The 26,508-nt window shown below is 36.9% G+C and overlaps 2 protein-coding genes across 5 annotated transcripts in view; one reads left to right on the top strand and one right to left on the bottom strand.

Annotated features, from left to right (window-relative positions):
* The first annotated feature begins 814 nt into the window (after positions 1 to 814).
* LOC306859506 (uncharacterized protein) lies at positions 815 to 24,124 on the top strand. 4 transcript variants are annotated; one of them, XR_013783308.1, is made up of 47 exons: positions 815 to 1,048; positions 1,394 to 1,434; positions 1,589 to 1,729; positions 1,816 to 1,944; positions 2,029 to 2,133; positions 3,201 to 3,225; positions 3,316 to 3,401; positions 3,618 to 3,712; positions 3,867 to 3,901; positions 4,059 to 4,201; positions 4,292 to 4,344; positions 4,418 to 4,463; positions 4,566 to 4,670; positions 8,425 to 8,485; positions 8,636 to 8,784; positions 9,313 to 9,384; positions 9,506 to 9,637; positions 10,188 to 10,293; positions 10,571 to 10,737; positions 10,918 to 10,992; positions 11,158 to 11,218; positions 11,300 to 11,348; positions 11,476 to 11,579; positions 12,094 to 12,383; positions 13,862 to 13,974; positions 14,056 to 14,092; positions 14,360 to 14,433; positions 14,537 to 14,579; positions 14,686 to 14,723; positions 14,886 to 14,943; positions 15,051 to 15,213; positions 15,407 to 15,471; positions 15,810 to 15,983; positions 16,118 to 16,439; positions 16,623 to 16,852; positions 19,689 to 19,913; positions 20,007 to 20,061; positions 20,165 to 20,341; positions 20,881 to 21,018; positions 22,022 to 22,167; positions 22,318 to 22,412; positions 22,502 to 22,601; positions 22,722 to 22,780; positions 23,364 to 23,442; positions 23,548 to 23,604; positions 23,690 to 24,008; positions 24,068 to 24,124. XR_013783308.1 is itself a non-coding variant. In XM_079400552.1 (47 exons), the coding sequence occupies exons 3-47, from the start codon at positions 1,411 to 1,413 to the stop codon at positions 23,759 to 23,761; spliced, it is 4,797 nt and encodes a 1,598-aa protein (XP_079256678.1). In that variant the 5' UTR covers positions 845 to 919; positions 1,011 to 1,048; positions 1,394 to 1,410; the 3' UTR covers positions 23,762 to 24,124. The 4 variants fall into 4 exon arrangements, 3 of the variants coding, with proteins under 3 accessions (XP_079256680.1, XP_079256679.1, XP_079256678.1); XM_079400552.1 differs by having other exon boundaries at positions 845 to 919; positions 1,011 to 1,048; positions 20,881 to 21,042; positions 23,690 to 24,124; XM_079400554.1 differs by having other exon boundaries at positions 22,022 to 22,116; positions 23,690 to 24,124.
* A 615-nt stretch (positions 24,125 to 24,739) lies between these two features.
* The window catches only part of LOC306859351 (phosphatase and actin regulator 3-like), a 33,648-nt gene continuing 31,879 nt past the window's right edge, over positions 24,740 to 26,508 (bottom strand). Inside the window, exons 10-12 of the mRNA XM_079400361.1 lie at positions 25,871 to 26,011; positions 25,536 to 25,612; positions 24,740 to 25,272 (exon numbers count right to left, since the gene is read on the bottom strand). Of these exons, the coding sequence (XP_079256487.1) occupies positions 25,257 to 25,272; positions 25,536 to 25,612; positions 25,871 to 26,011 (234 nt within the window). The 3' untranslated portion in view covers positions 24,740 to 25,256. The remainder of the gene's footprint in view (positions 25,273 to 25,535; positions 25,613 to 25,870; positions 26,012 to 26,508) is intronic.

The following is a 26,508-nucleotide window of genomic DNA, read 5'->3' as shown; positions in this document are numbered from 1 at the left end:
GGGCCTATATTTCTGCTGGAGGTCTTGTTTAGACACATGGCATCATGGATTCTATCAAATACCAACAGATACAAAATCAACAAATGACTGACTCTGTTAGAAATCTTATAATGGGCCATGTTTGGCTCTTCCAACAAGACAATAATCCAAAAACAAACCAAACAACACAAAAATGGGTCACTGGGCACAAAAACCAAGCTTCTGCTATGGCCATATCTGTCCTCTGACCTGTAGAAAATGAGTGAGGTCACGGTGAACTGAAGAGAAGAAGCACCGTCATGGAGCTGGGAATCTGAAGGATCTGGAGAGATTCTGGATGAAGCAATGGTCTCTGATCTCTTGACGTGTTCTCTAACCTCATCAGGTATTATAGGAGAAAACTCCTATACTATTTTGGCAAATGGGGATTTCAAATAGTATTGAATAAAAGGGTACCGTTAATTGTGTCCAATGTATATTAGAGAAAAACATTTATTGCATAATGATATTTCTCCTCATTTTAAATTCTTACTCTCCAATGAAAGGATAGATTTTTTAAATAATAGATCAAAAGGATTAACAATGCAGATTTATTTCCACAGCCTTCTTTGATCATATTTACCAAGGGTGCCAACAATTCTGATCACGTGTGTGTATATACAACTGGAATGCATAAATCATTCAAATGTATCCAGTACTTTTTTTATTTTTTTTTGTAAGATTTGTGCTTTTAAAATGTACTATTATTATTATTATTTTACTATAGTATTTAAGTGAACACTCGGTGAGTTTTGAATCGAGAAGCCGTCCACTGTCCTTGTTTTCTTCTTTGTTTGCGTCTGCGCATGCGCGTCATTTTTTTCCCGCGTTATCAGAACACAACGTTACAGTACAACCGTCAAAAGCGATATATATCGCTTTTTAACAAACTATTTTGAGTGTAAGTTGACCATTTCCGTCTCGGTAATTGTACCTTTTCGATATACGTTAACTTCACGTTGTTTGTTAATAATAAAAGCTATGTAAAATAGTCTCCTGAAGTCCGCTGAAGCGTCAGTCATAATCTGAGGTAAGATCTGAACACCCTTAAAATAGCCACGACTTAATCTAATTATTAAATGAAATATGTTCGCTTACAGCATTCATTTTCACGGTTATGTCTATTATTTTGCTGTTTTGCGACAGTATTTTCTGTCAGCATAATTAGCTTTAATAGATGACATATAAACGAAACCAAAGAACATAACGTTAGTTTAGTTCCTTTTTTGGTTCATTTAATTAAATTCAATTCTGAGAAATATGACATTTAAAGACAGCCGAGTCCTCATCTTTCCTGGAATTGTGTTTTCTTTGACTTATCTGCATCTGAGATTCATATTTCTGAGTTATTTAATGTCTTTAACATTTAAAACAGGTGATCGTCTGTGCATCATGGCTCCTTTGCAGGACCATCAGGTGAGAATTAAACCCAAACGAGCTGTTTATCATGCTTTTATTTCTGGGAAAATGGTTTTAACTCGCCTCTGAAATGCTTTTGTGTTCTGTAATTATATGAGATGTTTTTATATTCGTTAAGGCCACAAAGTTCACTTTTTATTTTATTGCTTAGGTGGAGAAACTGGTGGATGAGGCTTTTAAACACAATAATTTTCAGGACCTGGAAAAATTCTTACAAAATGAAAACAAGGAAGAAACCACTATAAAATGTTCCAGACAATTCATGACCAAGCTGGATAAGCTTTTCATCAGGGTTAGTGATATGTTTAACATTGCCTTCATGACTTAACTGTATGAACTTCTTCACTGGATTTATATTACCGTTGTGTGTTCTTGCAGGAAATGGATCTTGGAAATGTGGACAATGCTTGTCTGGTGCTTACCATTTTACACAAACATGGCGAGATGCTGGTGTTTCCAGGCGGTGGAGGAGTATCTGTGATGGTTGCCCAGGGATTTGTTAAGAAGATAAGTTTATGATCAGTGTTTCTGTTCTCTCTATGTCAGTTTTGGTGAAGAAGAATGTTTTTATTGCTTAAAATGTATGTTTACATGGTGCAGTGGTTCGAGAAATCCAGAAAGCTGTGGGTGGAGGCAGGGTCATCAAGAAATGAGACTATGATAAAGCTGGCTGAGGACTTCTTTGATGCACTGATGGTTTGTAACGGCACATTTGGACCACAAAACCAGTCATAGGTGTCAATTATTTTTTAAATTGAGATATATACATCATCTGAAAGCTGAAATAACCTTTCCATTGATGTATGGTTTGTTAGGATCGGACAATATTTGGCTGAGATACAACTAGTTGAAAATCTGGAATCTGAGGGTGCAAAAAAATCTAAATATTGAGAAAATCGCCTTTAATTGTCCAAAGGAAGTTCTTAGCAATGCATATTACTAATCAAAAATTAAGTTTTAATATATTTATGGTAAGAAATTTACAAAATATCTTCATGGAACATGATCTTTACTTAATTTCCTAATGATTTTTGGCATAAAAGAAAATGGATAATTTTGACCCATACAATGTATTTTTGGTTATTGCAACAAATATACCCCAGCGCCTTAAGACTGGTTTTGTGCACCAGGGTCACATTTTGGGGGGTAAAAGGAAATGCAACAATCATTAGCTATATTTTGTTGTAAACACCTCAACTGATCCAAATTTTGATCAGTTATAAACTCGCAATAAGTCTTTGCCATGTCCTCCTATTGTGGCCAATCTCTCAATTGCGAGTTTATAAACTGAGATTACATCTCACAGTTCAGACGAGGTATTTTGAGGTAAAAAATTGCAATTACCTTTTTTATTGTTTTTATATTCCACAGTGAAAATGAACTTCCATATGAATCAGCCTATTTTCTCTGTTGGATAAAAAATACATATGAATTTGATTATTTTAATGTACACCTTACAATTTGGTATACATTAAGAATACATGACAACATGTTGCAATGTTTAGGGTTCTTGTAAACAGAGCTTTCAAAATCTGAAATCAGACTGGATTCGTTCTGACTGACAGAAAAGTCAAACATATCTATTGAAAGCCATCACTGAAATGTCACCATTGGAGCAATCTGAATCAGCAAATGTAAATGCTAGGAAATAAGATCAAGAAGATCAAAAAAGTGTGAAAGAAAACATAATCAGTAAATTCAGAAACACACACACATGCTGTATTATACTATTCTGATTTGTGCATGTCATTTCACCTTTGCAGGTTGTTCATGAAAGTTGTAAAGAAGGTGAGTGTTTTGTTCCAGATTAAAAAAAAAAAAAGACAGGGGAAGATGGACAGTGCTCTGCATTCAGTTCAAATCTGTGTATCCCCTCAGGTACATATGAAGTTGCTGAAGCTCTGCTTAGTCACATTGGCAGACTAGCCTCTGATGCACAAATAAACATCATGATTCAGAAAGAGGTAGGAGATTCATTGCATTTCTTAATGGAAAGCCTTCCTAGCTTCAGTCACCATTGATATGCTGAGAAGTAATCATTTCAATCATATTGAAAACTTATTCTACACCTCCAGTCATGACATGTCACTCGAGCTGTGTTTACCCAGACTTTTCCAGAAATAGAAGACTGAATTACAGGAGAGGATGTATGAAGGATTATTATTTACTCTTATTGGCAGGCAGCAAGGAAGCTCAATGCTATTCTGGAAAAGATTCCCATGGAGCTGAAAAAGAAAAAGAAGATTTTGTCAACTCAAGAGGCTTTGTCTATGATGTATGTTAAATGATAATGTATTATCAGTCTCCTGAGTCTTAAGTACTTAACCATATGTTTAAAAGTTCCTCTCTTACTCCTTATTCTGGAAAGTACCTGCAGGAGTGCGAGTATGCTTGTATTTTAAATCTGTAGTGTGTTGTGTTTTTATCAGGAATGCAGTGGCCAGCCAAATCCTCAAAGGTGGAGGTTAGTGTAAAAATCCATTGTAATGAGTTTACGTTGTTTAGAAAGTGCGATCATAAAATTATTTAAAAGAATTACAAATGCTATGATCATTACGAAACTCATTTTAAACTGCACTCATACTGCGACTGATTGTAGCTACATATCTGTTGTGGTTCAGATTATGATTTGCAGGTGTCTTTAATGGAGGCCCTCTGCAGAATGGCTTCAACGGCTCAGAGGAATCAGCTAGCTGACTCCTGGTTTACAATGACCTTTGTCTCGTCTGCATTCAAGAAAATCAAGGATTCGGAGTTTGAGACTGTAAATATGGACTCACTTGAAATAAGTAATTTTAAACTGATTTTCTTTGGTCACATAGGATTTTAGAGTATCTTTTTTTTCTTGTGACAGGACTGTAGGGAGTTTCTAAATATGGTCAATGGCATGCAAGGAGATGGAAGAAGGTACTTAATATCTTTTGACAGCTTTCGCTTTTTTTATTGATTGTGTAACATGTCTTGGTTTATCTTTTCACAGCGTGTACTCCTACCCTTGCCTTGAGGCATTTTTGGACAAACATGAGGTTAGTTTTCACATTTATAAGGGTGAGTATGGGAATATATACACTCTGTTGTTTTGTGCAGTTTTGAACCACATGTATATTTCTGTTTTGTTATATTTATAGCTGCTCATGCCAGAGGACAAGAATCTGAAAGCTTTCTGGATTGACTTCAATCTAGGAAGTCAAAGTATCTCTTTTTACTTCTGTGTGGCTAATAAGAGGGCCCAGGTAATGACATTTTAGTCTATCACAGTGGCCACATCTTACATTAGACCTGGGAAAATAATAATAATATATAACAGGGTTTTTCAAACGGGGATTTGTATAGCCTTGGGGATTTGTGAGTTGATGAAAAGCTAATAATTCTATCAAATGTAAAAAATAAAATAAATATATTAGGGATGGGCATTTCTGGTCATATTTCATTTCGAGTAATCCACAGGTTTGAGAAACGAGTACTCGATTAATCGGGGGTGGAGCTTAAGCAAGGGGCGGGGCGTGTGTGTCATAGCGACAATTAAAATATTTTAATTAAAGCCCTGTTACGTTGTTGATAAAACTATGACAGGATTCAGAAAATAATTAAATTAACACAGATTATTAAAAATAACCATCAATAGTGGTTAATACAGTAAACATTAAAAAGAAATAACAGCGTGAGGTGAAGCTGAAGCGCTTTTTCTACATGACGCATTGTCTATAAAATTAATCACATAGCCTAGATACACATTATGTAAATGTTATATTACAATTTGTATTTATCTACACAAAATGTATGTGAGCTTGAACTACGTGCCAACTAGAAAGTAGTGGATGCGGTTCTCCCGTTACAGGGCGCTTTAAAACAACGGCAACTGAAGCCCCGCAAAAAACAACAACAACAACAACAAAAAAAACCCACAAAGTTATTTTACAGTATTATCCCCAACAATATGGGTGTCTTATTATTTGTATAAATATTTTGGATCAGGTTTTAAAAAGGTAACCTACCTTTTTCTATGTTTTATCAAACAAATAAAACACATGATACTCTGCTTTTCAGTTATTTTATTGAACTGTTATTTTTAACAAAACAATATTTGACTTCAGCAGCATCACAACAGCTGTTGATCAAAAAAGTTTTTTTGTAAAAGGTTTGCAAAAATAAAGTTTAATACAACTTCACCAAACGACTGTTAAGTCCATAGCCTAAGGAAAATTAGAAGCCAGCGTAAACTTAAAATAAAAATAGCCTGAATATTTTTACCACAGCTATAAAACTTAAAGATTAGGTAACATAACATTTCTTTCAAAATGATCAGTCGGTAAAGGTAGGCTATATAAAATAAAGCCGGCATAATTTAACTGCTGCTTAAACTTAAAACAAAAACAGCCTGAATATTTTGCCATGCATGGCTAATAAAACTTAACATAAGGACTACATATTTTTATTCAAAAAGATCAGTCGGTCTACGTGCTCAGATGAAAGCCGAGTGCGGAGTCTATTTACAATTAGACCGGCGGTGGAAAAAACGCGCTCAGCAGGCACAGAAGTTGCAGGAACAGCCAGGTACCACTGGGCAAGGGTGCTTAGCTTTGCAAATCGAGACTCGTTTACTTTCCACCACAATAAAGGATCCTGGTTTACAGAGATGCATGGCTCCCTGAAGTAGCTTTCGATTTCGGTGTCATGCGGAGAAACATCACTCATGCCGTAGTCCTCGCCGAAAAGAGTGTCGAGCGCCGTTGATGAGTCGGGCTTACTTTGTATGGGTCTGACAGGATTTGGGATTGTCTCGCAAAGCTGCTTCAGATTCTCTTTTACTCTCTCCCGAAGCTCTGTCTCAAGAAACTTGAGATGTTTGTGTCTTGGATCCAAAGCCGCTGCAATCAGAGGCAGATACACTTTCTCAGCATCCTCAGCAACTGCGACTATGCGCCGTTTCAGAGATTCGGCTACGGCATTTTTAAATTCAGACACTCTTGGAGACTCACTCCTCTGTGTGTTTAGGTGTCTAGTGATGAGACTGTGTGTGATCGGATAGACCATTGAACTGGAAACATGGGTCTCACTGCACATTGTAGTTGTGGCACACTTAAGAGACTTGAGAACAGGTGTCAGTTCTTCCACAATCTCCCAGTGCTCATCTTTTAGGTCAAGTGTCCTCGCATCTGCAAGTTTTGTAACATTGCGATCGGACAGAACAGCACACACAGCCCACCTCTGTTCCAAAAGGCGTTCGAACATGTCACACACCGAATTCCACCGCGTGCGACAATGCTGAATAAGCTTATGGTCGGGTATATTTTGTTCTTGTTGTTTCTGCCTAAGCGCGGCTGTAGCTACTGTGCTGTGGTGAAAATGTGATACCAAGCGGCTACTTGCAGCTATTACATTTTTTACAGTTGCAACATTGAAGCCCTCATTGATTGCAAGCTGCAGGGTGTGTGCGAAACAGGGCACTGATTCCCAAAGACTTTGATTTGCCAGAACCATGTTAGCAGCGTTGTCGTGCACACATGCCATTACTTTTTCAGAGCTTAACAGCCACTTTTCTGTTGCATCTTTTAGGTAGTTGGCAATGTTCACAGCTGTGTGTCTTTCCTCGAAACCTCGCGTCTCTAATACTGCGCTGTGAATTTTCCATTCATTTATGTAATGACAGGTTAGCGTCATATACGATTCAGTGGTTAGCGAGGTCCACGAGTCCGTAGTTATAGCCACCCGCGCTGGCTTCAACAGACTGTCTTTTAGTGAACAAGCGCATTTTTCGTATAGAGCATCAATCCTTGCAGTCACCGTTTTGCGCGATGGGACAGTATAGTGGGGCTCAACGTAATTCATTAAACGTTTAAAACCTTCACCTTCAACAAAACTAATAGGCAGCAAGTCTTTTGCTGTCATTTCTGCTATTAGCTGCGTCATCTTCTCTGCCCTGCCTGTGTCGCATTTCTGTCTGATGGTGAAATCTCTTATGCTCGTCTGACTGCTGGTAGTGGCATCAGCATCATCTGCTCTTTTGTGTTTATGTGCAAGATGGTAACGCATCGAACTCGTTGTGGAGTTGTAGACGAGTGTGGCGCTGCACAACTTACACTTGACTGTTTTTCCGTCAAGTTTTTCAAAGTGTTGCCAGACATCGCTGCGCGCTTTAGAAGCCATATTTGCTCTGTGCTCCGGTCTTGTCTCTAAACCGCAACTTATCGCAGCCATAACCAATCAAATATCAGACTACCGCCCAAATACCAGCATAACCAATCAGAAAGAAAAAAAAAAAAAAACTTTTTTAGAGCCAATCGATCATCGTTTTCATGCTCGATGGTCGCTGATGCGTTCGAGTAATCGATTAATCGAGTACTCGTGCACATCCCTAAAATATATAGCACTGCACGATAATCACAGTATGAACTGCTATATTCAGCGTCTCAAAGCAACTCAGTTCAGGTTAAATACAGCAAATAATGTGCATTTGGGCATTTGCACATTTGTATAATTGCATACATTTTTATGGACAGAGGTTTACAGCATTTCAGCAGTATAATATAAAAATAAAAGCTTGAGGATTTTAAATGTTTAAAGCTCAAGGATTTGAAAGTGAAGAATTTAAGACATAAATATTAATTTTGTAAATTGTAGGTAAACATACTAATGATTAAATGCTTATTTTTATTTTACAGTACAATTGTAATTTATATAACATAATAATTATTATTATTCATATTCAATTTGGGTTCGTAATACACCTGAATCTTATATGAACTGAGGTATTATCTTTTTATTTGAATGTCATGTGACCAACCAACATCAGAACCGCGAGTATGTGAATGTTTTGTTGAATTATTGTAATATTAGTTTAAAAAAGAAGGGTAGGGTTTCGGCTGACAAAACCATTTAGGAATCCCTGGTTTATAATTAAGTACAAAATGGGCTTTTTAATCACATTTGACAGTTTTCTGGAAGAAATGAATAGGAATAGGAATGATAGATGTCTCTCTCTTTCAGGATGGCCAGTGGAACACTCTGTGTATAGTTGAAAATGAGGTCCAGATTTACATAGTAGAAGGTAACACAATCAACATTGTCCCCTCTAAACTGGTCTTCTGCAACTGTTCTCAAAACCCACAAAAACAATAGATCTGGATCCATATTGGATTGAGCTCAGGATTTGTTCTAAGCTGTGTATAAAAGCACATATCTAAATTTGATTTCACAGAGGAGAGTGGCAAGAAGGTTCTTCATCTGGTTCTGACTGAGCCAGCCTGCTTTGACAACTTAGAGGGCTCCAGAGTCACCATCAAATTCAGCTCATCTCTAGACATCCTGCGAGCCACTGAGAGTGTTTATGGGCAGGCTAAGAACAGGGTGAGTGATGTGGCTGATGTTACTTTTTCTCAAAAAGACCTGCATGTACAGTCAAAGTTATATAATGAAGAGTAGAAATGTCAAGAACCAGTACTTCATCTAATTAGAGTTTTTACTTTAGTGTATGCTTAAATAAACTGTTACTAGTTTTTCTGTAATTAAAAAAAAATCATATTTTTCCCTTATCCAGTTAAGCGCAAATCTCTCTCTACTCTAATAAAGAGTATAACATAACATTCCTCTTAAACTTTTACATGGTATTGTTTTTATAGCTTTACACCAGAGTGATCAGTCCGAAACTAATGGTTTGATAAGATGAAATGTTGATTAAATGCATGTTTTTGTGTGGTCATTAGGATCTCATCATTTGTTTGATAAGCTTTTGAACTGAAGAGGCTGTACAGCTCTAACATTTTATTAAATCTGCTAATAGGAATGAAACACATTAAATGTCTAATCACTTGTTCTATGCAACTGTCACACAGCAAATCAGCAGTGACGTTTTCAATCGCTCTTCCTGTATTTCAGACGTCTGTTAGGAAGTCCTCTATTGTGAAAACACCTGTTCACGTCAACCTAAGTTCACAGGAAAGTTCACAGGTGAGTCAGACTCAAATGATGCCTTAAAATGAGGTAGATAGAATATAAGGTGAATTGTGACATTGCAGGGTGTCTTTCTCTCATAAGGTGTGAGGTTTAACTGTCTGTGTTAAACTAACAGGTTTTTGTCCCTGAAAGTCAAGTGTCCCCCTCTCTGCGTGTAGAGGGAAAAGGGTCATCATCAGTCAGGCATAGCATTCCCTGCCAGCCTCCCACACATCCAACACCAGATACAAACAATGTGCCCCTACAGGTAAGACAGGAAGCTCACAACATAAGCATTGTAATTGTTCATTCATTTTAGGATGCCTGTGGAACTTTTACAAAGCATAATGATGTTTTGTGAGAGCTTCGAATTGACCACAAATGATCTGATGGCATTTTATTGACAGAGCTGAATATTGTTCCCTCTCAAGCCATTTGTGAAACCCACCTGCTTGTCGGATTTTATTTTAAAAACTAGGCTTTTTCCTTTGTTAACACCAGCTGCCTAATGAAAATATCTGTTATGTAATTGCCTTCATCAGGGCTTAATTATAATCATGATTGTTTATTGGACCGTGCAACCAGGCGTGTTATTAAATTAGATGACCTGTATAATTAACTTTGGTGAACTGTTGTGCTCATTTACCCTGTTGAAGTGACGTGTTTGTATTTTCTCACTTTTAACAACTGGAATACGGTGACACTAACTCACCTCTGTTACTGCTGCTGTTATTACAGCTTTGTGCACATGCTAGTGGCATCATTGTGGCTGGAAGTCTCTTGCTCTAAAAGTTGCTCTAAAAATCTCTTTTTCTCAGATGGTAACCCCTATAAAGATGAAGGTGTCTGAGTCTTGCACATACATTTCTGGCAGTGTGGGGAGTAAACCGGGGAGCTGTTCCTCCATCTGTGTGCTACCTGCAGGTAGGTCCATTAAGATGTTTATGACTAATCAGTAAAGAATCCATTCTTGTAGAATATCACAGATAGCTCTGTAGTTTTCCCCAGCAACAGTGCAAGCAATCTCAGCTCTGTTGTTGATTACCACGCAATAATTTTGAATTGCCCCTCAGTTTGTTAAAAGGTTTGTTGTAAAGATTATCTCTTGCTTGTGGTGAAATGCCTGTAACATATAGCCATCTGTAGATTTTAATGTCATTTTTTATTAGCAATATAAAGTTTTGTAACTACTTTTTTGTAGTGTCAAAGCTAATGGTGAAACCAGCTCTTCAGATGATGAGCTCTTCAGAGAGGAAGAAGGAGATTGAACTTAGAGAACTCATGATGTCTAAAACATCTTCCAGTGTGCCTTCTCTTAGTTTTCAGTGCGAGAATAACCAAAAGAAGGCCCATGCAATTCAAGCACAGGTAAACGCTCTGTAGAAAGTTTCACTTCAAATTCAAGTTTATACTGATGAAAACATATGGAGAATAGGGTTTATGAAACACTGTTACATTAATGAAGCTATATACCGATTAGTCTTTATGGATTTGTAATGAACAGCTTAATGGTTGTAATCTCAGTGAATTCTGTTTGTGTCTTATTAGTCGACCCCTGCTGCTCATAATGAAGACCAACAGAAAATCCAGGGCATAAAGGCTAAAGGAAAAAAGTACCACAAGGTGCTCTGAATTCATATATACAGTATATATATAGATTAGTATATGCTTTAGTTATATATTAAACTAAATTAGACATATTAGTTTATTTCATGTTTTCGGTTTTTGCTACCTTCTTTTTTCTCCTATTGGCTTATCTAACCCTATAAAAAACTATATTTCTTGCAGCATATTCCTATAGACAAAGTAGTACAGATGGTGCAAGCTGACCATGAAGAGGACACTTTTGGTATTATATGAAGCATACTAAGGAAATTCCACTGCCGATATTTAAATGCTTTTAACTTTTTTTTGTTTCTTTGTGTAAAAGATAACAGCATAGTCCCAGACTCCCAACCTGTGAGAAAGGGAAGCTCATTGTGAGTGTATTATTAGTGGCATTTCGATTATCATTTCCTAACTGTGTAACATTACGTCCATTGTAGAGAGGATTCTGTCAAAGCATACAATATAATGTATGCTTTGATGTCTATCTTCTCTGATCAGTTCACCTGCTATCTGGAGCTTGAACTCTAGTAAAAGGAGAATCTCTGTATCCGGATCACTGCTGGCCCTGCAAAAAGATTGCTCTAAAAACTACACTATATCAGGTGCGTTAACAGATATGTAAGGTGTGTTTTATCAGCAAAGAATAAACTACAATGCGGGACTCTTGAATACATAATTGCGATTGGTCAATCCCGGCATTCCGTAGTAAAATATGTTTGTATTATTATGACCTCTATACTATAATTGACTTTTTGAACCAATTTCCTATATAGATGTGCTTATTATGTGCTCTTATCACTGTGCAGTCACATTCTCACATAATAAAAAATAATAATTTACTCTCATTATTACTCCCCCATTGGTTATGTTTTATTCTTTGCACTACTATTCAGGGAGGCAAGTGTAATCCAGTTCATGAAAGAATGACCAGTTCTTTTAATCCTGAATCAGTTAAATGCTGAATAAGTCTAATTATTTATTCACTGAATCTGTCAGATTGTTTACTTAATTTCCCTGCTTCAAATCTTGAATTTAGGAAACACTGTTTCTGATATTTTGTCACTATATGAATCAGGTGGCTTTGTGTAACCTTGCATTCTATGTAATCATCTCCAGATGGTAGTTCTCATCCCCCTCCTCAGCGTCTGTCCCCGGCACAGTGTGCATCCAGTGCCCTGACCCAGAAGCAGCTGCACACCCAGCTCACTCATAGATTGGAGGAGGTGGTGAGGGAGCAGCAGGGTACAGATGGCCGTACAGCCCAGAGAGGCTCCTCACTGAAGCCCAAGACTGCAGGTCAAGAGAAAGAAAATATGGAGAAATCAATGAAGTCCATGCCTGCTAGACCTGCACAAGAGAGAAGGAAGAGTAGTGAAGTTCAGGGCGACACATCAGACCATGACAATGTGAGACACTTTTAGTTGGAATAGATGTCTTTATGTTATAAAGAGCAAATATTATTAGTGTTTGCTAAGGCAGGTATTAATATTACTTGAATCTGAAGTCGGTTTGTTCTAGGCACATTGAAATGTAGCATTTAAAGGGATAGTTCACCCAAAAATGCAAATTCTGTCAACATTTACTCACCCTCAAGTAGTTCCAAACCATATGAATGTCTTTGTTCTGCCGAACACAAAGGAAGATATTTAGAAGAAAGTTTGTAACCAGGCTGTTTTGGGGCACCATTGACTTCCATAGTTGGGAAAAAAAAGTCAATGGTGCCCCAGAATTGCTCTGTTTCCCGCATTCTTGAGAATATCTTCCTTTGTGTTCAGCAGGACAAAGACATTCATATGGTTTGGAACTACTTGAGGGTGAGTAAATGATGACAGAATTAAATTTTTTTGGGTGAACTATCCCTTTAAGAGTATGTGGGTGATGCAGGTTTGGATCAGACCTAGCATGCCTTGTGAAAAAGAAGTGTGCTTAATTGCACTTATAGTATACTTCAACTCTTAAAATTGTATTTTTAAAAAACGTCTTGCAGATAATATAATATTTATGAAAGATATAGCCTCTTGAGTGTTTGTAAAGAGTACACTCATGACTAGGTCTTTTAATACCTAGTATTAAAAATACTTTTAAGGTATTAAATACTTTAAAATAAATAAAAATACTTTTTTTATAAATAGTATATATATTTAAAAAATACTTTTAATACCTAATATTTAATGTTACATTTTAAATGATTGTTTTAATAATCTTGTGTCATGCTATTAAAAAAGTACACTTATTTTCTATTTTTGACTAACATTCTAAATCACATGTAAAGTGCGTGATTATAATTTTAACTGTAGTGTTATTTGATATTACATTTAAATTAATATATTTACTATTTTGAAATTCTATCTACTATTTTAAATTTACTGCAACTTTATCGTTAAAAATGTATAATTACAAATATATTTAAATGCATGACATGCAAGTTTAAACAAATTACATTAAAGTATAATTTAGTGTTCAGTGCTTGTCAGTTCGTTCAACAGTATACTTGAACCATACTTCAAAGACAATAGAAGTAATTATGAATTACATATAAATATCTATTAAAGTCTAAGCTATATTTCCCATATTTGAATTTTTTAATTGTAATTATAAATAATGTGCAATTAAGTGTCATCAAATATTACATTCAGTTCACACTTTTATAGTATTTTAAATATATTTAATATGTTATTTTAAAGCGTATTATTTCAATAATACCTGTAAACACTCAAGTATGCGAAAGTGTGCTTTTTTTCACCAGGGATGTTCCAATCCCGTTCCTCTCTCCCCATGATTTTCTGTCCTCTCTCTACCATCCTGTTAATTAATAGCCTATTAATCAAAGAAAACAAAGCAAGGTTTATTATGTTAAACTGTGTTTGTTGTTATTGTTCTGAAGATGGCACATGCTGCAGATGGCATGGTGAAAATTATATCCAGTCATTATAAGAGATCTGCCAAAGCAGCATCCCATGAATCTGGGGGCCCGTGTAATATCGGGTCAACAAACAGGTGACACAGACTGACCTTTCGTTCATGCCCTACCTTTTCTTTTGTCCTCACATGGAATAACACTGTTACCTTCACTTTCAGATATCTGCTCAATAGAAGCGGCTGTCCATCCTCCACTGTAAGTCATTTAGAAAGAAAACAGTATTTGTAAGGTCAAATCAATACATCTACCCTGTTGAAAAAAACAGCATATGCTGTTTAGGTTTGTTTTGAAGCATGCCAGGTGGTTATAGGCTGGTTATGAGCTTTTATATGGGCGTTATGGTTTAATGAGCGTTATGGTTATATGCTAAACATACCAAACCAGCATATGCTATTTTTTCAACACGGTAGTTACAAATGTGATGCAAACTTGCAATTTTTTCCCTTGCACATTGTGTTGTAGGAAAAAACTGCTGCCAAGAGTTCAAGCTTGCACAAAACACAATACAAAGCCAAGAAGGAGTTCCAGCAGCTTGAGTATTGCATTTTACTTACTTCAATCCCTTAAACTAGGGATATTTAGTTTGAAAATAGGCCTATCTTTTATAATCACTGAATTTATTGTGTTTGGTCTCCTCAGGGATGTTTATGCATTTACAGAAGACATGCCAAAAATTTGTGTGGTAAGGACACCAATAGCGCTGAATGCAAACAAAATAAATATCATATGTATAATATTTAAAAAACATGATAATAAACTTAATTAGTTCTTAATTTTGTCCTCCTTAGAGAAAGAAATCCTCTGATACATCCAGAGTGGAAAGCAGGTAATTCTGTTAATTTATAAAAACAGCACCCTCTAGTGTTGAACAATACAATAATACTCAGTTAAAATCTCTCCAAAGAAAATACTGCATTTGTGAACATGTGACTGCTTCTTGATACTTTATGTATTTTATTGCATATTTATATTACGTTTTCTCTTTTAGTCCACCAAGTAATCCTCAGACACTCTCCAAGTCTGCTAAAAGGCATCGGCTTACAAAGGTTTCACATTTCATTAATTATTTGGGGATGGACACTTATGCATTTGATGATTTAACATATGCCTATCACAAAAAAAATGTTTTATACTTGGTTGTGTTAAAATCTAGGCTGCCAAGGCAAATGAAAAGCAAAAGCTGTTCAGTGATACGGACACAGACAACATGACAGAAATTAGCTGGTTACACTCAGCCAACAGGAAACCCAAGCCCAAAGTGGCAGACTACAGCAGGCAGCCGGTTAAACCCATCTTTCCACCAGCTGACACTGCATGTATGCAACACCAATCTCTTACATCTCCAACTGTTGTTTTGAACACTTACTTGTTATCTGCAAAGGTTAACTCTACTGAGGAGATGGGTGGCATTTATTTAAGGACTACACACAATTTATTAATAACTACTTTCCCTCTCTCTTTTTCACATCCTTCTGTATGATAATCTCTAACACTTTCATTTTGTTCCAGTTAAATCACCGTATACACCTTTGCCTTCGCCAAAACCAGTGAAAGAACAAATCAAGCCAAAGCGGGTAAGAACAATTGCCATATTTGACAATTGTAGCTTTATTTATCACTTTTATAATGTTATTATTTGGTGGGGGAGTTAGGTGTTAATTTTGGTAAATATAGGTTGGTTATGTGGTAACGTGCTCATATTTGTAAAGTCATAAGCAGAATCATTTCCAAATTAACCATTTGCAGCTTAGTTTGGTTAGGGTGGACCGAGGAGAATATTAGAGTCGGTCTGCATAGTAAATTGAACTGTTATTGCAACCCAGTTTTACTACACTAAATCAGTAGTATTGCTTTTTTTATAATCATATTTATAGTAATTATTCACTTTTTCATTGAATTGGGTGAATAATAGAAGAGACAGAAGAAAATGGCTGAACAGAAGGATAAAAGGCAGCCAAGCATCAATAATAAGAAAGCCACAGGACGACCTCAAAGAGCTGCAGCCTTGACCAGAACCTACAGAGAGACGTCTGACTCAGACAACCAGTCCAGTCTGTCAGAGAGCGAAAAAGCACCACCCCCTAAGGCATGTAGTATTCAGCACAGTCAATTCACAGGGATCTTCAGTAGTTGTAAATGACTTTATTTAAGATCTTCAGGGTCTAGACAGTAATGATAATGGTCCTGTATGAGCTTTATGTCTTTGTCTTTTCTGAATAGAAAAAAGCAGTTTGGCGAGCAGCAACGCTTCAGCAGACTGTCCCAGCTCGAGCCACAGAAGAAGGAGAAAAGAGAGAGAAAACCTCTGTAGACATAGCCAAACTACAAAATGAGAAGAACGTACAGAAAAAGGCAGATAAAGTCTTTGCAAAGACTCTGGGAGGTCAGAGGAATGATAAAGGCAAGAAGATGTATAGTCCAGAGTATCTTACAGTGAAGAAGACGTCATCTGCTCAGGGATCAGTCAGAAGACAGAAGGAATCTTGGGCTGCAAGATTATCTTCCACATTCGCCTCGCCTCCCTCCGTTGAGAAGATGAGATGTAAGAATTGAAGTGCCTTAAATTAGCTATTTGTATGAATGTATGGCTGTCAATTAAAATGTTTATTTGCAAAATGTATGTGCAAGTCAGGGGCATTAATAATTGTGTTAATTACTGGCTCTGGTATAAAAAACAACATCTTGTGTAACTGCTGTGTAAATTATATTTAATTTTTCTCTGTAGCAGGCGAAAAACTAACGACCAACTTGAGATCCAATGCTACACCTCTCCGTTCTCTGTCCATCTCTCCAATTGAAGCAGACTCTTCTCCACTACAGCCTCTCGGTTCTCTCAAAGCCTCCTCTCTCTGTAAAACCCCAGGGAATATAGCTGCTGTGAAACTGCCATCTCACACCATAACACCTGTTTCCACAACCTCAAGAGGCTCTAAGCGGATTCCACCTACTGCACAGGTAAACAGGAAACAGTGCATGTTTTCAAATCACATTGATGGAAAGATCAAATACTAATGGACGACATTACAGCGCTCATTGCTCATTTCATTGTTAGCTCTGATCATAAAGTTGTCTCAAAAAATATTTGGCATTTGGTATCTGCAAAAAATTATGCTAAATAAAGAGCTAACTTAATATTTCTATGGCTAAATTATTTTTATTTTAATGTTCACTACTGTTCAAAAGTTTGGGATTAGGTTTTTTCAAATTGATCAAAAGCAGTGTTTCCCCTACCATTATTTTAGCGGGGTGGCCCGCCCCCCACCCCCCTTGAAGGTCAAGTTAATTTTATTTAATTTTATTTTCTCTATAGCACCAGATCACAACAGATTAAAGTTACCTTTCCTATAGGAACAAACTAAATAACCTTATGTTATTTATCTTATTTACACGATGGCATGACATTTCAGTCTCTACATTACATAGTCGTACTCTCTGTATCGCGCACAGCGGAGTTCAGCCCCGATACACACACACATAAACACAAACGTACGCGCACACACAAGTGAGCACACTCCCACTCGTATTTGTAAATATTAAGCCGCAAAAAGACTATTTAAATATGAATTCTGCGTGTCTCTGTTAATGATTGGCGCAGACGTGCGGTTTTGTTTACTACTTGTACTGAAGTGCACGTGACGCTTCCGGTGATATTAGCGTCTGTCGTCTCACTAATGAGGACATAAATACATGAACAACATCTCTAGAACTGCTCTGAGAGTCACTTCATGAGCATCTTTTTATGCTTTCAAATAATTAGACATGCAAAACACAGAATTTGGTAACAATAAAACATAATGTTGGAAAAATAAAACATTTCATAGGGCCCTAAACATGTAATTTTTTTTAAAGTTTTAATAAACTGATGTTAAATTGTTCAAGTTTATTATCTAGACATGCTTTTTGATTGATAAAATTGATTTTGATTGAAACACTGAAAAGAGACAGTAAATACATTTATAATAGCAAAAGATGTCTATTTCAAATAAATGCTCCTCTTCTGAACTTTGTATGCATTAAATCAGAGTTTACCTCCAACCCTAATTAAACACACCTGATCCAGCTAATCAAGTTCTTCAGGCTCAATTGAAAACTACATGGTTCGTGATTTGGACCAGGGTTGGAACTAAACTCTACATGGCTACGGCCCTCCAGGAGTTTGACACTCCGGCATTAAATAGACGTGAAAAATATATCACACAGTCCTGACAACTGTTTTCAACATTGATAATAATCAGAAATGTTTCTTGAGCAGCACATCAGTATATTAGAATGATTTCTGAAGCATCGTGTGACACTGAAGACTGGAGTAATGATGCTGAAAATTCAGACACACAAATAAACAAGATTTTATAATATGATTTTATAATATATTCAAATAGAAAACAGTTATTTTAAATTGTAATAATATTACTGATATTTATAGATTTTTACTGAGGTTGAGAGCATAAGAAACTTCTTTCAAAAACAAATAAAAATCAGACTTAAAGGGGTCATATGATGCGATTTCAAGTTTTGCTTTCTCTTTGGAGTGTTACAAGCTGATTGTCCATAGATAAGATCCCTGAAGTTGCAAAGACTAAAGCCTCAAAACCAAAGAGATATTCTTTATCAAAGTTAAGACTCTGCCATGCCCCCCTAAAACGGCTCATTCAAACACGCCCACACATCTTGACGTCACAATGTGGAAATATTTGCGTAATGCAGCCCAGATGTTCACGCAAAGAAAGAAGGCGTGGTTTCAGTAACCGCAGTAGTGTTGATGCAGCCATGACAGGGAGACGCTGTGTGTTTCTAGGCGAAAGCACTTTATTTGGCTTTCCGAAAGTAGATGCATTTTATGGACGACCGTTTCGTGAACCTAGGAGAGGAGGTAATTCTGACTGCTATGACAATCTGGCACTTCTGAATCAGCGACTGTATGTTTTGTTATTAGTTTTAAGAATTTAGCGCGTCGTGTGTGTGTATGTACATGCGTGTGAGAGAGGGACAGAGAGAGAAAGAGCGGGTCACATCACAGTGGAGTCAGCTGTCTTAATCATGGCTTGTGTGCAAACACATAGGAGCTTTATCACTGCGTCTGTTATGCGACTGTTCCCCTTTTGGGCTTGAAATCATGGTAAAACCAAGGACATTATTAACTGTCTTTACTTTTATTTTTTAAAGCTGAACCTCGCGATTATGGAAAGGGGTGTTACATTTCTGACGAGTGCTTGTGGTGTTCGGGCCAATCACAATGCAATGTGCCAATTGGCCAATCAGAGCAGACTGCGCTTGTTGGAAGGAGGGACTTTGTAGAAAACAAAGTGTTTGAAAGAGACGGGGCATAGAGGACCTACAGTAATGTACAGTATTTGAAAAATAATGTTTTTGAACATTAAATCATGTCAACATATTCTGTTACACTAAATACACAAAATAATGATCTTTAAAAAAGCATCATATGACCCCTTTAAAAAAAAAAGTCTGACCTCAAACTTTTGAACAGTGTATAAAGCCATTCATTTATATTTGTTTTATAACCTTAACATTTATTTTTGTGAAATCTTTTTAAGTGTGCTTGTGCTATCTTTCTGTCTTTAATGAAAAGGAATGCCACTTGGGTTGATATTTTACAGTGTAATACAATTATATTGATACCTTTTAAGTATGTTTTTTGGGGTCACTATAGGTACAAATACAGGTGTGATTTGATTGTATTATTCAGTCTTTATTTTAGCATAAACATGTTGTATTTGTCATTACCTCTCTGATCTAAAAAATAATATGTTTATGTAATGCATTACTCCCGCAGGTTGAGCTGAGTCCAGTCCACTCATTACTGACCCCTACTCAACCCCTGGAGAAATCCACCCAGCCCTCCCCACACATCCCTCCAGACCTCCAGGAGGAGCAGAGAGGTCTCATGAACAAAACCAGTCCAGCATCGTTTGAAAGGAGGTCTGTCATTTCTGTGACAATGAGCCAGTCTTCTCACATATCTGTGAGCAACATGGCCCTGATGTGCACTGAGCTAGAGGTACAGCTTTAACAGTTTATTTCTGAGCACAGTTACGCTTTTCATAGTACTATATTTCAGTAACACATCACTTCATTCTTGTACGACTTGTAGAAAACACCAGCAAGCCAGAAAGGAAGTAAGGTTGAGAGAGTAGAATTTAAGTCAGGTGAAGAGATTTTTTTAATTATGTTGTGTGTTTTTTTTTTATTATTATTTTATTTGTTAGTATACAAAAATAAGCATCTTTTTTTGTACCAATTGCTAATCAGGTCCAACAACCTTCCACAAGCGTCTCACCCTGAGCCACTCCGCTAGTCTTTCAGAGAGAGATGAGGACAGTGAGGAGGACAAAGAGAATAAGGCTCCTTCTCCCTCTAAACTAGCTCTGAAAATGAAGCCTAGAAAGCTGTTTGTGCCTACTAATAAATCCTTCACTCCTAGTAATGGTATTTATCTCCTTTTAAAAAAGATTATGCATCACCCTAACTAGGCATGGTGTGGCAAGTTACCAGCATTTCTCAGCAAGTGTTTTTTCCTTGTGGTAATACCAGCCAATCAGAACATATTTGATGTTTAATATATAGCCTTAAAAATCTAGATTGAGGACCAATAAGATTTCACTGTGGGCAGAGCAACCAAGCATGATGCAGCAAACACACAAACCAAACAACATTGTTGAGTAGAGAAAGTTTGATTACCTCAAAAAATGTAAATGTGATTTATCATTTGATGCTTTATAACATAATATAATCAGGGTAGGTCTCTATATATACATAGTAGATTACTGAATATTTAGATTTTGCAGACAGTTTTAACTGAATGTGCATCTCAGTTTTTCGGACACAGATTAATCCCAATCCTGGCTCATCAGACACTCTTAATTTTTGATTCTGCTGGGAAAATCTTGTTTTCTCAATTTCCTGATTAAGAAATTAACCCAGATTGCATTTGATTCTGCTAGTGATGTTGTGTTGCTGTGCCTCAGGCCCCAATATTAAACCGCTGGTGAAGGATCAGAGCAGCTCAGAGGAAGAAGAGGAGGACATATTTACAGAGAACGGGAGAAGAAAGAGAAGTTACCAGAGAGGCCTAAATAAAAGGGCCAAGGAAACAACAATATCCAGTAATGAGAGACTTGAGAGAGAAGGCACAAAATAAGGCTAAGAATATGCTATTGATGTCATTTAAATGTTTCGGGGGCAGTGAGGCTTTTTAATGTTTTTGAAAGAAGTCTCAAAAACAGTAAACACAGTATTTTTCATTCTAATGTGCTGATTTGGTGCTCAAGAAACATTTCTTATCATAAAAATAGTTGTGCTGCCTAATATTTTTTAGGCAACAATTTTTTAGCCTAATATATATATATATATATATATATATATATATATTTTTTTTTTTTTTTTTACATTTAACATTCTGTCACTTCTGATCAGTTTAAAGGGATAGTTCACCCAAAAATGAAAATTCTGTCATTAATTACTCACCTTCAAGCGTGCCAAACCCGTAAGAACTTCATTCATCTTCAGAACACATATTAAGATATTTTGATGAAATCTGAGAGCTCTCTGACCTTGCATAGACAGCAACGCAACTGAAACATTTTATACTGAATGCACACGTGTACATCGTAGATCTCTTCTGAATGGCGGTGGAGACTGACACCGAAGAGAAGAAAATTAAATTTTTGTTTTCTTTGTGCACAAAAAGCATGGACTATTTTAACAATGTCCTTACTACCTTTCTGGGCCTTGAACGTGGTAGTTGTGTTGCTGTCTATGCAAGGTCACAAAGCTCTCAGATTTCATAAAAAATATCTTAATTTGTGTTCTGAAGATGAACGAAAGTTTTACAGGTTTGGAACGACATGAAGGAGAGTAATTAATGACGGAATTAAAATTTTTGGGTGAACATCCCTTTAATTCTTTCTTGCTGAATAAAAGTATTTCTTCCAATTAAAAAAATTCCACTGACCCCAAATATTTAAATGGTTGTGTAAATATAAAAAAAATGAATAATTTAGAAGCTCAGTTGTACTGCACCTCTAAGCTCACTCGCTGTACAGGTGTGTGTGCTTTTGAAAGTGCTGATGAGTGACTCATGGGTATGTCTATGTGTGTTCCCTCCAGCTGAGGAAGTGGAGACACTGTCATCTTGCACAAGGTCCAGCTGCAGGCATGCCAGTGTGGAGGCGGACATAGACCTGACCCAGCCTGCTCAGCAGGTGGGCTTTATCTGCCATCAGTTCAGCTCAGAGCTTAAGAGGAAGATCAAGGTGCTTGTCATCTCAATTTTCTCACTAAATCAGCTCTGGCTAAAACATGCAAGCTCTTATGTGAGGATTCACATCCTTGCATGCACATCCTGAAGCATTTAGTGAGCGTGTATTAGCATTTTCTAATAACTTGTTTTGTGCATTTGTCAGAATCGCTGCAGGACAATGGATCTTTACACCAGGCAGACTTTGAAGACCTTAGGGCAGCACATGTCATCTGTCAGCGTCCAAGTGCACCAGTACAGGTCAGACGTGACCCTTGACTCTGAAGAGGTCAGAGTTTCTGCCCGGTAACACATCTGATATTTACCTCTATATCTTGCCTAATATATAGTACTCAGAGGCTGGAGAGAGTTAAACAAGTCCTGTTGAGCGAAATAGCAAACCTGGAGCAAGATGACATTGTTTTGAGAAGCATGGAAGAGGAATTGACGGTAACAAGTGTTCTGATTTGCCAAGTGTCTATATTTACAAACAGACTTTGGCGAGTAAATGTGTAAAATATATATTTATACATGTAAATGGCCTTTGATTTAATCACACTATATCTACAGACTTACTGGGAGAAGCAGACCTTGTCCTTCCACACTTACCAAGAGAAAGGAACCAAGAGGTGAGAATACAACAGCTGCACGAACATGAGATGAATAACATAGATTTCCCAGCACTGTTGTCCCAGCTCAACTGTTCTGTGCGCATATGTAATCATGTCTACAAGACCTGTTTATGACTAGTCTGTGGGTTGTTCTGGGTCGCAGTAACAAACAGGATTTTCCAGCCGTTCGTAGCTAACAAGATGCAAAAGGGGAAAACAGCAAGAATTTAGTAATGCTGATTATTTGTTCACTCTGTAATGCTATTATGCCAAGAATCTTGTGATTTCTTTAAAAAAGGGCAGTTCAAAGACAAGATTTCAGACAGGTACTTTTTTTGTGCACTGAGGGTTGCATGTTTAAAAAAAAAAGGCTGCTAAGAGTCAGTGTAAATTGAACATTTAGTGTTTACATGCACAAAGCACTTTTTTGCAAGAAAGCTACTCAACAGTGTTTGCATGCATTGTAAGGCATGTTTCAGAGAATTTGTCTATTTCTCTTGATTCAAACAAAGTGACTGATTGATTGCTTTGAATAGGTCCCTCTGTTTGTACACTAGATTTTGTGCTTGTCTTGCTCATTCTTGTTGTTTTGTTGTTTCAGATTACAGCAGTTGAAAAGCACCATTCAGACTGACGTATGTGATAGTGTAGAGTATGAGAAACAAGTCTTCTCTGTGGAGGTGAGGACCTGAACCTTTTTTGAGAGTGGTCCATCATGGTTCAGTAGTTCAAGCCATTTTAACCTTTGATTGTCTAGAATAGAAACCTTTTTGCTTTTGTTGCAGATGTCTTTGATGAAGAATAGCATGAAGTCAGTTCAGGAGCGTTTCTTCAAAGAAATAGTGAGAGAGCCCAAACAGAACTGATATTTTATACTTGATATCACACAATTGTGCAGGACTGAATTCAAGTTTTTTGTCTTTGTAGCACGAGGAAGAGTTGACGAGTGTGCGAAGAGGACTGCAATCCTTGTTCTTCCCTGATGCATCGAGGTTCTGACCTGAGGGGAAAAAAATCTAACGTTTGAAAACTATTCTTAAAACCTGTTTGTATGCTTAGATATTATTAATGTTATGTTCTTTTAAAATAGCAATACTCAAAAGGTTGAATATTTTTAATTTATGCTATTTATTCTAGGCTCCTTGAAACAATGGTTGGCTGTACATAGTTTTCGCGCACGTATTTGCTTGTGGTTTTTAAGATGAATAATGAATAGTTGTGAAAAGCAAATAAGTAAATGTTATAGGTAATGTAAGAAGAAATGCATTAATTTCTAACATCCCACCTCATAAGGTGGGATGTTAGAATACCTCAAGGGCCTGAATAAGCAAACCTCATGGGTTCAATTGATGGGAGATGTTGAAAAATAAAAGAAACAATTACTGAAAGGGTTCTTTTTTGATCATTTTTACTTGCTGTTGAAGGCTCTCAAAGATTAAGGTCAGATTGAGTGACTTGATGCAGTTTTGTTATTTAATAAGTTCTCTGTAAATGGAACAGGCTAAATAGATGTAATTTAGAGAGGAGAAACTCACACTATTTACTTCTAGTTTCATGGCTGAGATAGTGAGACAGATGTCCTGCAGTATTATCTATTAATACACACACTATTGTACAAAAGTTTGGGGTCAATTTAGCAACTTAGCAAGACAATGTAATTTATCATAATTTAATTTCAAATAAATGCTGTTCTTTTGAACATTCTGTTCATCAGAGAATGCTGATAAAATATATCAGTTCCCACAAAAAAACTGTTTTCTACATTTGAGCAGCAAATGATCATATTAGAATGATTTCTGAAGGATCATGTGACACTCAGCTTTATTTCACAATATTACTGATTTTAATTTATTTTTGATAAACTAAATGCAGCCTGGGTGAGCATAAGAGACATTTCAAAAACATTAAAGCCCTAAACATTTGAACTGTAGTGTGTGTATATAATAAACTTAAAAACACAACAACACAGAAGTATTTCCAAAATTGTATTTTGAAGACAAGTAGTGCTTACAAAGTTTTTTTTTTTTTTTTTCAAGTGATGACATGAACAACCCTGTTCAAACTGACTTTTGTACAGTAAATATGAAATTCATTTATAGCAGGCTTATTAACCCTCAAGTATATTTTTTTTCTTTTTACTTATTTTTTCAGAGTGGAGCTGGTTACATGTACACAAACATTTACCCAGAACTGAGTCTTTTCATAGCAGTCACTGAAATGCAGTCCAGTTATAAAAACATCAAAACGTCCTTTGCCGCTCCACTCCGTCAGCCTCGGGTTAAATGTATCCGCAGATGTTCTTCAGGTTTCTCCTGTGGCCGCCCGCGGTGGAGACGCAGCTTCCAGCGCTAACCGCACCCACACACCACTCAGCCCAGGGCGCTGGAAGAATAAGGGAATCCCATGGACGAAGCCACGGCTCTGGAAGAGGCACCTCCAGGATTTTAACACGAATGCCGCTCTCAGCATTTTCTTCACAGAAGAAAACCCCCTCTTAGGGCCTGTGAAACCTGATCGAGAGGAGAGAAATCAACAAAGGTGCCTTTCGCAATCACAACAACCATATGATTGGACGAGACCGTTGCATCAATCAGTTATTTTTAGTAAGATCATACATGAGAGCTCTAATGGCCACTAATGTCATGATTATGTCGAGAAGAACATGTTATCCAAAACCACTCGTGTCAAGGTGACACGTTTGTGATTTTTATATGCAAACGCATTTCTGTCCCTGTCATTTTGGATTTTGTGGATCTAAAAAACGCACACTGACCTCGTTAGGTGTTTGCTCGAAGCATGGACCTCCATCTCGGTGCTTTTGAACTCGTTTAGCTCTTTACGGATGGCCGCCTGTGGAATCGCAAATAAAAGCCACTTAAGCGCATCCTCAAGTGACGTGCACTCCATGAGTCAACCGAGTCATGTGGGGAGAGCAAGCAGACTACTGACACAAATTAGATTGCATGACAAATATATTGGGTTTAGAAACCTTGAGAGAACCACTGAGAATAAATTAAAGCCCATTCGCCTCTGTGTGCTCTTACTGAATTAAAGACTGACCATAGATGTGGTGTAAAGATTTGCTGAGGTCAGCTCTTGGTCTCGTACCTTGTCAGCGGCAGACAGTCTTGTCCAGGGTTTGTCAGCTCTCCTGTCGTAGTCCTGGGCTTTGGCCACCTCCACGTAGTCACTGAAGCGGATCAGAATCTTTCTTTCTCTTAGTTCATCGACTGTCGGCCTCTGGTTGAGCTGTGAGAGGAACAAAATCATGCTGTTAGTGGGGCTGCAAAGGTTATGAGATACAAGTCTAATGTTGCAAGTAATGCATTTCAGGACAGGAATCGCTATTGACCAAAGAAATCCACTGGTTCTTCTGGTGACAGGGACAGTATGCCTAAAGACGATCCTTAACATGCTTTTTTATCGTCACACTCAATTTCATTCTATGTTTATATTGCTCTTTATATCACGCTGCTATTTTGTGGTAAACTGCTGATTTTTCTTTTTAAACAAAGTAATATAGGCAAGCCATAATGATTCATGGTAAGTGTATTAATCAAAAGTAAATAACATCAAATTAATGATATGTTATATAATAATAATGTTATACAATTATATATATATATATATATAATTTTAATGAAATTATATAATTGTAAAAATATGCCAAAAAAGGATATAACTCCAAAATATAATTATTTTTATTGTTGTTGTTGTTATCGTTGTTCTATTGTTTTATTATTTTA

Source organism: Barbus barbus (genome assembly GCF_936440315.1).
Source record: "Barbus barbus genome assembly, chromosome: 40".
NCBI lineage: Eukaryota > Metazoa > Chordata > Actinopteri > Cypriniformes > Cyprinidae > Barbus > Barbus barbus.
This window is presented reverse-complemented; position numbering and strand designations above follow the sequence as displayed.